This window comes from Tamandua tetradactyla, chromosome 1, assembly GCF_023851605.1.
Source record: "Tamandua tetradactyla isolate mTamTet1 chromosome 1, mTamTet1.pri, whole genome shotgun sequence".
NCBI lineage: Eukaryota > Metazoa > Chordata > Mammalia > Pilosa > Myrmecophagidae > Tamandua > Tamandua tetradactyla.
In genome coordinates, this window is record NC_135327.1 from 199,540,649 (window position 1) to 199,553,434 (window position 12,786).

The 12,786-nt window shown below is 35.5% G+C and overlaps 1 protein-coding gene across 2 annotated transcripts in view; it reads left to right on the forward strand.

The window, feature by feature from the left end:
- The window catches only part of DPP6 (dipeptidyl peptidase like 6), a 919,284-nt gene that overhangs the window by 411,818 nt on the left and 494,680 nt on the right, over nt 1–12,786 (forward strand). For both annotated transcript variants that reach the window (XM_077150875.1, XM_077150885.1), the window contains exon 2: nt 363–477. In XM_077150875.1, coding sequence (XP_077006990.1) covers nt 363–477 — 115 coding nt within the window. The remainder of the gene's footprint in view (nt 1–362; nt 478–12,786) is intronic.

A 12,786-nucleotide genomic window follows, 5' to 3' on the forward strand; every position in this document is an offset into this window, starting at 1 on the left:
GGACTGATTTGAGGGGGGTTGATATGTGATCTGTAACGATGGGAAAGTTCCGAGATTTCCTGATGCTGTAGGAACTGGTTTATTTTGAAGGTTAGCATTAGGTTTGCCCAAAAGTTATAAACATGATATCAGATTCTTTCTTGAGAAGAGGTTTTGTGATGGATTGGGAAAAGTCAGCCTGAAGCTTTTGGGCACTGAAGAGGAAAGTGTAAGATAGGTGCAGATAGTAGCTTCAAAGATGGGAATATGCCTCTTTCACTGTTCTGTGCCTTCGTTCTCGATTCATATGAAATTTATTTATTTGACTTATTTTATTTTCTTATTCCACTCACTTGGGTTCTTTTTTATGTTGTTGTTTTCAGGAGCTGGTGGGGAGTAATCCTCCACAAAGAAATTGGAAAGGAATAGCGATCGCTTTGCTTGTTATTCTCGTAATCTGCTCCTTGATTGTCACCTCGGTCATACTGCTTACACCAGGTACTTACACTTATTCTTGGAAAATAAAGTTATTACAAGGGGATAAAAGCATGATTTTGCCTTGCAAAGATCTCCAAGTAACTATCTATCATATAATTTATTTTTTCCAGGTTCTAATTCTCTTCATATGGTAAAATGATGCTATATGCCTTCAATGAAAAAAAATCAATTTTATGTACTGTGAATTTGCTTTGATATTGTTTATTAGGTGGAAATACTTGGAATATATAGTTTGCTTTCTGAAATTCACAATTACTTATGCTTGATGAAGTTAAAGGCAGTGGCATTATAAATAAATGCAAGAATTTGGCTTTATAAATATAAGAATTTCACATATCTCATGGAATTCTTTGGTATTGTATCAAGGATGAATTAAGAGAATTATCAGAGCAACAACACATAATGAGGGTGAACCAAGGATCAAGTAATTGTTAGATATTATGAATGAAATGACACAACTATAGAATAGAATCTGAAATCTCTTAGAGAGGAAAAGACGTACCAATAAGTTTATAGCAGAAACCTATATCACAACCTGTATGTGTGTATACACACACACACACTGCTAAGTGATTCAAGCAGAAGTGCTATAGAAGTTTGAATGGGAGAAATATCCTTTATGTGAAGGTTCATGGAGAAGATAATATGTGACTTGGCATTAATGGTGTGTGAAGAATTTAGTAGTCAGACAGTGGAGGGTAGGGAGAGAGGAAAGAAAGCCCTTGCTGTAAGATAAACCTATGTTATCATAGACAAACCTTATAATCATAGATGGTGTATAACTGTCTCATCCATTCTTAGTAAAATATTAAGTACCTATTTGTGCAGATAAAAAAGAAATCTCCACTACTCAGGCAATACAGTGCGTAGATATTAGATCTTAAGATGGAAAGGAAGTAGTTATATTGCAATGTAAAAATTTTTTGAAAGGTGCAAAACCATGATGTATTTTTTTTTAATTAGGCTAAACTGAATATGTGTATTTACTATGGTTTCATGTGCTTTTGCAATAATATTCTGGAGGGAACAATAATGGGGGATGTGTAGCAAAGGCACTGTTTCTATGCTGCAGGTACCAAACCTGGATTTTTAAAAATGATATAATTTTTAGATCATTAAATATATGGAAGATTACTAATACGAGTAAGGAAGGAGGCCATTTTCTTCCCTTCATCTATTTTTATGACTTATCTTTCTCTTCTTTACTCTTAAACTTGGCAGACTTCTGACAACACTTGCTAAAAAAAAATAATACAGCTATAGATACTTCAAATAACTAAAGAGATTTGAGTCTACATATGCATGATTTTAAAAAAGCTCACTACATTTGCTTTTCCACACTCATGTTCATGTATTCGCAAATATTAGTAAGCAGGTATGCTTCTAAGCTTACAGTGCAATATGCTGCTAACATCGTGATGCTGAACTTCATAGCATTCTTTGATCATCATCTTATTGCTGATGTGTTCATACATATCTGTAGTTGTTAACACTGTAGAATTTTATTACAAAAATGCTTACTAGATTTTAAGAGAGTTGAGGGAATAATTGATGAGTTTAGGTAACCATGTATTGAAATGAGTATTTTATATTAAAGCCGCAGAATTGAAGAAAGATGCCTCCTATGATTTAAATTGTCATTTTATAGCTCCTAGTCCATTACTACCAACGATGACATTTGCAGATTCTCCTTCCCTATTCTAATATAATCAGAAGTTAAATTGTAATATCTTTCTTAAACCTGAACCAAACATTAACAAAAATGCAATTTTAATGGTTCTTTTAAGATGAAATATATAGACAGAGATTTTGATCCCTTGAAGTTTTTGAAAACTGAAAATTTTTCTTTTTCAGAGGCAGAGTAAAGGGGTGAGGGTTCATATCACTTAATCCCTATCCTTTTGGGCAAATTTTATCTCAAGTTGTTTTTCTTTCCCTAAATTCATATCTGTGCTTCCTTCCCTATTACTTTCCTATTTATTATTTATTGTTCCATGATGTACATTTAAATTCAAAACTTAAAATCAAAAATGGTGATCTGTACTCTGATGAAAAAACCAGACAAAGACATCACAAGAAAAATACAAACTAATATCACTTATATGTATAGATTCAAAAATCTTTAAGAAGATACTGTCAAAATGAATCCAGGAACAAATAAAAAGGTTTATACACCATGACCAAATGGGATTAATGTTAGGAATTAAAAATTGTTGTAATGTAAAAAATCAATCAATATAATAAATCATTAATAGAACAAAGGACAAAAATCACATGATAACCTCAGTAGACATAGAAATACCATGTGACAAAATCCAACACCTTTTTCACAATAAATCAGTCAATAAACTAGGAATAGAATGGAACTTCTTCAATCCATAAAGGACATCTATGAAAAACACACAACTAACATCATACTTACCAATAAAAGGCTGAAAGCTTTCCCCTTAAGATCAGGAACAAGACAAAATAATTTCTATTCAGTATTAACTGTGCAAGAAAAAGAAATAAAAGGTATTTAGATTATAAAGGAATGAATAAAGCAATCTCGATTCACAGATGGCATGATCTTGTATATAGAAAATATTAAGGACTCAATAAAATAAAATATTATAAAGAGGTGAGTTTAGCAAGGTTGGAGGATGCAAGATCAATATATAAAAGTCTGTTAGATTTCTATACGTTATCAACAAACAATCCAAAAATACAATTAAAATAATTCCAAAATATAAAATTCTATAATATAAATAAATATAAATAGAAAAATGAAAAAATACATAGGAATAAATTTAGCAAAGAAAGTATAGAACTTGTATACTGAAAACTACAAAATACTTTGGAGGAAATTCAGAAAGACCTAAAGAAATAGAAAAGCATTCTATGTTCCTGGATTTGGAGACTTAATGTTGTTAAGATGGTAATACTCCTTGAATTTATCTATAAATTTAATGTCAACCCCATCAACATCCCAGCTGCCTCTTTTGCAATGAGCTGATCCTAAAATTCATATGAATATGCAAGAGATTCAGAATAGCCAAAATAATGTTGTAAAGAGAAGCAAAATTGGAGGACTTAAAAACTTGTTATAAGATGACAGTAATCAAGACAGTGTGGTACTGGCACAAGTATGAATATATAGATCAATATAATAGGTGTGAGAGTTTAAAAATAAGCCTATATATCTATGTCCAAATGATATTTGACAAGGGTGCCAAGGCCATTCAATGAGGAAAGAATAGTCTCTTTAACAAATGGTGTTGGGACAACTGGATATCCAGGTACAAAATATAATAATAATAATAATAAGAAGAAGAATTTGGACCCCTATTTCATACCATGTAAAAAATTAGCACAAAATGGACCCCAAACCCAAATGTAATGGTTACTACTATAAAAACCTGAAAGGAAAAATAAAGGCAAATCTTTGTGACTTTGGAAAAGGTAACATTTCTTAGAAATGATAACAAAAGCATAAGCAATAAAACAAAATATACATTGGACTTCAAATTTAAAACTTTGTATGTACTATAAAGAAAGTGGAAAGATAACCCACAGAATGGAAGAAAATACTTGCAGATCGTATATCTGGTAAGAGTCTAGTATAGAGAATATATAAACAACACCCACAACTCAACAACAAAAATACAAATAGCCCAATTTTTAAAATAGGCAAAGGGTTTGAATGGACATTTCTTCAAAGGAGTATAAACGATTGATAAACACCTGAAAAGATGCTAAAAATTATTAGTCATTAGGAAAACGCAAATCAATGCTACAATACAATGTGATACCACTTACCTACCCACTAGGATGGATAAAATGGGGGGAAAAAAGGGCAATAACAAGTGTTGGGGAGGATGTAGAGAAATTGGAAATGGCATACCTTGTTGGTGGGAATGTAAAATTGTGTAGCCTCTGTGGCAGTTCCTCAAAAAGTTAAACATAGAGATGACATATGACCCAGGAATTCTGCTGCCAAGAAAATTGAAGCTATGTGTTCATAGAAAAACTTGTGCACAAATGTTCATAACAGTATTGTTCATAATAGCCAAAAGGTAAAAACAATCCAAATGCCCATCACCTGACAAATGGATAAACAAATGTGGTATATCCGCATGTTAGAATCTTAGAAGTATTAACCTAAGTGAAAGAGCCAGATATAAAAGACCATATATTGTATGATTCGATATATGTATGAAATATCCAGAATAGGGAAATTTACAGAGAAAGAAAGTATGTTCGTGGTTGCCAAGGGCTAGGAGAATAGGGAAGTGGAAAGTGATCTCCAGTAGTTGTAGGATTTATTTTTTTTTTTATTTTTTTTTTTTTAAAGGAAAGACAGAGAGAAGGAAGGAAGGATAGAAGGAAGGAAGGAAGGAAGAAAGGGAAACATCTTTAAACATTTTCTTGTTTTATTGTATTCTGTTTCTCCGTTTTTGTTACATGGGCTGGGGCCGGGAATCGAACCGAGGTCCTCCGGCATAGCAGGCAAGCACCCTGCCCGCTGAGCCACCGCGGCCCGCCCATAGGATTTATTTTTAGGGTCGAGAAAATAGTCAGGAATTTGATAGTGGCAATGGTTATACAACCCTGTGAGCATACTAAAACCCAGCTGATTGTACACTTTAAAAGGTGAACTTTGTGAATTGTGAATTCCGTCTCAGTTAAGCTGTTAGTTTACAAAAATTATGGGGATTCCGTGGGAGGACTGAGCAGAAAAAAAAAGTGGAGAGGGTGTTAAAAAAGAAAGAAACTTCCAGACATTTAAGCATCAAAGTGCTATGAAACACTTGCCTATTGCTGAGGAAGTTCCAGTAGCAATGCTTTAAAAGGGAGTGATTTACTCTCCATTTAGAATGAGCTTTATTAATAGTCCAGAGTTGCCTGGAACTTTTAAACTCAGGATTCAATACAGTATAACTGACTGAATAATAAAAAAAAATGCATTAAGATGTTGAAATCCAGTTGAGTAGAACTAAGAGGAAATTGGACATTAATAAGGACAAACGCTTGTTTTCTAATCTTGATTTAACTTAGCTGGGGCAGGATCTGTGGTGTGAGTTCCCTACCTTTGCCTTCCTTTGAACAGAACTGTGCTTTATATCAGAAAAGGATTATTGAAGATTGGATTTTGTGGTTGTCCAATGCTTCCTTTGAGACTTTGAAGCAGTGATGTTTTAACTAGTTTGCAGCTACTCCTACCCTTCCAGCACGTATATATACACCTTTATCTTACCCAGAAGTCCAGGGGTTCTTGCAAGCTTCACTTTAGGGGAATAAAATGACTATCTGGAGCTCCTCAAGATAAATGGTTCATAGCTACCAAGTAGTGTGGAAGATGTCCTGCCTGAGTAACTCAGGACTTAAGCACTTGGTCCTGGGACCTTTCCCTCCTGTTCCAAAGCCCAAGCTTACTAAAAGAACTCTTCCTCCTGTCCTTTCTACTTCACAGGGAATCATGCCAACCCCTCCCAAATGCAGCTGCAAATCCTGAAAGTATTTTACATTCAGTTCCTGTGCAGCAGGAGCAATCACAGCAGTCCCTTCTACAGTAAATAGAGACTGTAGTCACTGGAAGCCGTTACCTCTTTGAATGCTGATAGCAAGTTGTCAGGGGCAACAATATCGAGCTAGAGACATCCATTTGTGGCAGGGCTTGAGTAAATCACCGAATTCCAGACCTGGCTTTGAAGAGGGAAACTTCCTTTTATTCTTCCATGAAAGTAAAAGTGAGGGTTGAGCATTACCTAAAGCTTTTGGTCGTTTGGGCTTCCATAGCCAGAATTTATTTCTCTACGCTGTGCTGTTCTGGAGCTGGGGGTCCTCAGTTTTGGCACTTTCAGACATGCCATTTAAACAGTGTACGCCATCCTGCCACTAGTTCCCTTCACGGGCTGTCTTCACCCACTCTCCTGGGGTGGTATAGCAGTGGGTTTTGTTTTGGCATTCATGAATCGGTCAGGCAGTGGTGGATGTCAAATCATTCAGCTTTCTGCTAGCTCCGGAGTTTTCTCAAATTCACAGATTTGCAGAGCCTCTTCCCATCAAACAGCAGTGCCCACCATGAGGCGATCAAACTTTAATGATCCCGTATTAGGGGCTGGAAGCCGTGTGCTGGGTGGACTGTGGAAAAAGAATATATAAGTGCTTTCCATGACAGCTTACAGGGAGGATTTCATGGTAGTGTAATAATATAAGCACTAAGAAAAATCATAAGGCAGAGCTTGATTAAAAGCCTAATGAGTTGTATAGATAATTGAAACATACCTAAAGGATTGAAACCATCCTTGAGGGCAGGAGTGTTTTCCTTTTAATGAGAGGCTAATTTAGCCTGGAAGACTAGAAAGTCATGGCAATAATAGTAACATTTTGGATCTGTTTGCACACAGAGTTTGGGTGCACTCCTGAAGCATTAGGCTTCCTACCCAGCATTGCTTCCATTTTGAAAGTTAGTCAGAAATGGTTATGTACTTAAAAATAATAATCCTTTCCAAGTACTATCTGTTTCTAGTCTTTTATTCTGGATTTATCACAACTCAAATTATAGTGCCTACTTATCCGAGACGTGCTGTTTACAGTATGGTATAGAACTTATTGGAAAAATCCATTCTGAACTAATTGGAAAATTGTTCCTTGTGCATATGGGTCTGCTTTCCAGTTTTGGTAAGAAAAATCTGATGAACATAATTAAATATTCTTTTCATGACTCAAGACCTTGAAGGGCCTCATGGTAATCATTCTGAACAACAAGTCTCCTTGTTCTGTCATGCAGTCTAATTATCATCAGTTATGTGCAATTTATGTATTAAAAATCAAATTAAAACTGTTTAAGGCAATCTTAGTTCCAGAGGGATTAGTCAGATGGGAATGTGTCCTTTTCAATTCTGTCATTCATTTCTCCCTTGCTAGTCTGTGCTCTTTTCTAACTTTCTCCTTGGAATAATAGACTCAAAGTTACCTTTTTAAAATTTTCAGATATTAAGTAAGTGTCTGCGATAGGTCACCCACAGCATTTGCCATTTTTTGGGAAGCTACAATTCTTGCATTTCTAATGAAAAGGACTCTGATATTCTCTGTCACAATTATTGTTGAGGGAGTTGAAAATTCCAGCAGGATCATATTTGCATTAAAATATCCCTGACATTTGACTCTTACAGATTTTCACATTAGAGAGGATGGACAGCAGTTTATAATGGAAAACAGTAGAACACTTTCATGGGGTATATAAATGAAAAGTCTTGGATATTTGAAAGTCATATTGAAGGTAGATGTTAGGACAAAGCTATGTATCAGAACAGGACTCACCAATCTTTTAGGTAGGAACATAATACAGAGTATTTCCATGGGATTGAGATTTCATCCCTGTTTGATTTAATTCTATCTGGAGCAGCAATGCTAACTATCATCTCTACCGTTCAAAATTCTGGAACAAGGTATTTTAAAACATTTCCTTTAAGAGTAATATAAATATAGTATATATAAATATACATGCACACATACGAATATATACAAATACACATACATACTGTTGTTGAATTTTCACAAACTAAACATGCTTCTGAATGTAGCCAGCATCCCAAATGTCTCCTTCAGGCCCTTTCTTGTCACTGCTCCCCTGCAAGAGTAACCCAGTGTCCAACATCATAGAATATTTTTATTACTTTTTAAACATTTTACATTTAGGTTATAAATGTCATCATGGGATCTTTTTTTTTTCTCAATATAATGTAAGGTTCACTGCTACATTTTTGTATTGTATTGGAAGCAATCTCATCATAGGGTACCACTTAATCCTTATGAAAGTTGAAAAATAGTTTAACAGTAATTTAATGAATTTGGGTATATCAAAACAAGGAACCCATATACTTTATTGTTTCTAGAAATAAGATGTTTTGAACCATCTCTATGAGGCCATTTTCTCTCTGTTCTCCTTCCCACACATTCCATTTATTATTAGTTAGCTATAACCCAAGTGTCTTATCATCAGAAGCACTGGTCACTTGAGTAAGTCTCTGACATTGTTCAGTTGTACTTGAGCCGACTGAAGCTACCTTTCCTTGATTTCTTTTTTTCCTGCTCACACACATCTGTCAAATGGTCGATCGGGGTGAGTGCTGTCTTCTCTCATCATGAAACAAATTTGGTTTTGCTGCTCTTGTTGTCATTATTGTTTCTGAGTAAAGCTAATTTGTTAATAGTAATTGAGATGAGTGCTATGAGTAGGTATTGCAGATAATTTTTATAAGCATAGTTCAGAATAGGGGAGAGAGCAGTGAGAGCAGGAAGCATTTGTGGAATGCTTCAAGGAGTATAAGGAATTTGATTGGAAACTTTGAAAGATAGATCTGGTACAAATGGAAAGGGAGCCAAGAGATTTCCCATGAGCCATAATGAGCTTGGAGTGCTCTCCGGTCAGAAGACAGTGTGGCCTGGCAGGCATGGACAGGTGTGCTAGGTATTCATGAGTTAACCTAAGGAACAGAGTGATACCAGATTGGGAGAGCCTGGAAGAGCCGACTCTGGATTTGAGGTTTTACTCTAAAGGACCCTACTGTCTATGACAGGTTGTAAGGCATAACCATTTTTAGAATCTCATGAAAACTGTAAGTCATCTTATCATTAGAAGGAAAACAAAAGGGCATATATGTCTATATAAAACCCTGGGTACGTTTTCAGGAAGGGCAGTGACTAACTGGTTGGAACCCATCCGTGAACCTCCTCAGGGATGTGCTTGAAGATTTATCCCAAACTCAGATGTATCAGTTTGAGTAAATTGATCTGTCTAACTAAATTATTCAAACTGTAGGTGTTGATATTGTCTAGATTGTGGCCAATCCAAGAATGATTCAGTGGATCAAACATATTATCAAGGACCAGGCTGGCACCATCTTTCTCTGCTGCTGTCAATAGTACGTTGGCAAAGCAGCTGCAAGAGCTCCAGACATTATGAACCCACATAGAGAGGAAGGAAGGGATGGTTACAGAATTTGTCTAGCTTTCTCTATCACGGATGAAAATATTTTTCTGAAATCAGCCAGGAGATAGATTATTTGCTGTTACTGTATTGTATGGCCATCCTTAGCTGAAAAGGGGATTGGGAAATCAAATATTTACCATTTTAAACCTCTTTTCTGGGGGTCAGGCTCTGCTGAATTGGAAAAAAAATCTGAGAGGTTTTTGAGAAGGAAGTCTTCAGTTTCTGCCATAAAAAGCAAAACGCTTTGATTTATGAAATACTTTTGGAATGCAGTTCACATTCCTCAAACCTGAACAGTATATTTGAATCATGCTTTAAATTGAAACAAATCTGGAAGGAGGAAGTTCTGACAGATTCTCATAAAAGAAAGGATTAGTTTGCACTGCCTACCAGTCTTATACTTAGTTGTAAACTTCCAAGTACTGAGAACTGGCTCCCTAGATACATCTTAATAGTCTCTCTTTTGACTTTCCACCATTAATTTTAGAAGGATGGTTAGGTGCATCTTTCTTATTTATTGAATCTTTACACTAAACAGCCATTTATCTAAAGGATGGAGAGAGATGCTTATTATTCATGCTTGCATTAATACTATAAGATAAGGAAAATGCAGGTACATATTTATCCATCAAGTGGCACTTTAAAAAAGTATGGCTAAGTTATAAATCCAGTTTTAAAGGCACAGTTGCATATAAACCATGCAAAGGAGAAAAGCTTATCTTGACAACCTGGTTTTCTCCGAGTTTATAGCCTGGTTTAGATGAGAGATTTTTTTGGTAAATTTCAAATGAATTTAGGGTATCATGTATTCCAAGGAGTTAACTGTTCTAGTGGTTGCTATCTGGGGGAGCTCTGCCCAGTCAGTAACTATAGTGGCAACTCAGGCATAAGAATCGAGTTACGAGGCCAGGATCAGGAGCATAGAAATCTGTGATATAATACAATTACTTAAACTAGAAAGGACATGTGAAAAATGAACTAGGTAAGTCAGGGGACCAGGAAGATTAAGCCCCAACTGAAATTGTTCCCACTTTCTCTTTGAAGCAGAACTTTTACCGGAAGCCATGATTGAACAACCATCTTAACACTTTGGTAACTGCAATGTATGGACACATTTTCTTAGATGGCTGGTTCACATTCCCCAAGTCACTGATTTTTTCTTAAAATCACTAGAAATTAGGTTATGTGATCGTTTACAGACCCACAGATTCAATCAGTCTGTTTCTTGCTTTTTCCTTACTCAGATTCTTCCTCTTCTTCTTCTTCTTTTTTTTGCCTATTGTGCAAATGTATGATTATTGCATCCTCAGAGAATGCCTTCTAAACCAGTGGATCCATTGGGAGGGGGAGAAGAGAGGAGTGTAGTACGCTGAAAATTGTCCCACTCCCCAAGATATCAAAGTCCTAATCCCTGGAGCTTATTAATGTTACTCTATTTGGGTAAAAACAAACCAAAACGAAAAGGTTCTTTACAGGTGTGATTAAGGGTCTTGAGATGGGGAAATTATCCAGACTCATCTGGGTGAGCCCTAATGAAATCACATGTATCTTTCTAAGCAGAGGGCAGAGGGAAATGTGACAGAGACTCAAGAGAAGAAGGCAATGTGACCACGGAGGCAGAGATTGGAGTGAGACAATCACAAGCCACAGAATGTTGGTGGCCACCAGAAAATGTCACACCTTAGTTTTGGCCCAGTAAGACTGATTTTGGACATCTGGCCTCCAGACCTGTAGGACAATCAGTTTGGTAAATTGTGATAGCAACTGCAGCAAACAAGGAAGATTAACAAAAGAAGTACCTTTGGCAATTTTACAGTGGCCATATCTTATAGACAGTCACATGTGGATTTGTGGTGAGACCAGAACTTGAAAGAGACCAGAACTTGGCACCATCAGGAACATAAAATAGAGGATGACCATGTCGTCTGCCTCCACTTACTACTTTTCCTGCTCGCTTATAGCTGGGAAGCCATTCAGTGCTCTCTGTGGAACAGCTCTTAATTTCAAAATTTGGTTCTTTAGCATCTCTACTACCAAAAGGGAATTTAAATGCATTCATGTGAGGATGTTGGTATTTTTCACATTTTGAGATGGACTAACTTTTGTTACTATTTGATTTATGTGCAGTAAGCAGGTATAAATTCTACTTACAGTTCCTATAAAGCTGACAAAAACAGGCAAATTAAGTCCATCAACAAAGCCAATAAAATTCAAGTTAATAAATACATTTTATGTGACAATGAATTTTTAAATTCGGTGACCCTTAAAATAATACCTATAGTATTTGCTATTGTGACACATGCATTTTGGGGTTAATCTGCTTACCCTAGCATGCACTGGGTGAAGAATTGTTTCACTTGCCATTTTCTCTTCTGAAAGTACTGGACACTTTTTCTTCACACAGCAAACTGTATAGTCATTTGGAAAGGTTAAAATAATTGCACTTTGCATTGGTGCATTGTGACAGTACATTCCAGCTCAGGCACTAAAATTAGGTTCAAGTATGTACTTATGATCAGAATATAGCTTTATTAATTTCCAACATATAAATAATAATATGAAAATAGAAAAAAGATATAGGTAAAAATATATTAAATTAGCAAGAACCAAAATTAATTATTCTCCTCTTACACCTTCAATTCTATAACCAACCTCCCTTTTAAGCCATTTCTGATTTTAGTTCTTCTGATATTTATTCCTGAATTCTTTATACTGTGTTTATTATCAGTGTTCTCAGACTACCTACCATGAAAGTAAAAAAAAATGACATTTCTTACCACATTCTTTCCTTCATTCTTAGTTATAAAATCTGTTATTATTCTTTAAAAAACAGATTGATTTTTGAACTTTGTAAATAAACTTCTTGTTCCACTGATCATAAATGGTATCTCTTGACTCCTCCCTGGATGAAATGAGGAAGTCAGCATGCTCAAATGACCTTCTCCTCAATCCTACCACTCTATTTCCAACTCTTTCTCTCACCTTTGGATAATATTTACAACCTCTTCTTACCTCAATAAAATCATACATGAAAAAAAATCATACCTGAAATAATAATGAGTTGATTGCAAAAATGAAAACTCATTTACAGTAGTCACAATTTTATACTTAAATATTTCTGTTGTAGAACCCAAAACATTGGATGAAGTCATAGGGAGAGAGAGGAAAAGATGTAATCCCTTGTTGTTATACAATGTATCTTGACGCATTCAGCTCAAATGGAATTCCATTTCTTAAAATCTTCCAGTCATTACAATTACAGTGCTGCTTATTTGCCCATGACTTTCTTTTTTTTTTCTTCATTCTGCTACATATGCCTTATCATTTTCTCT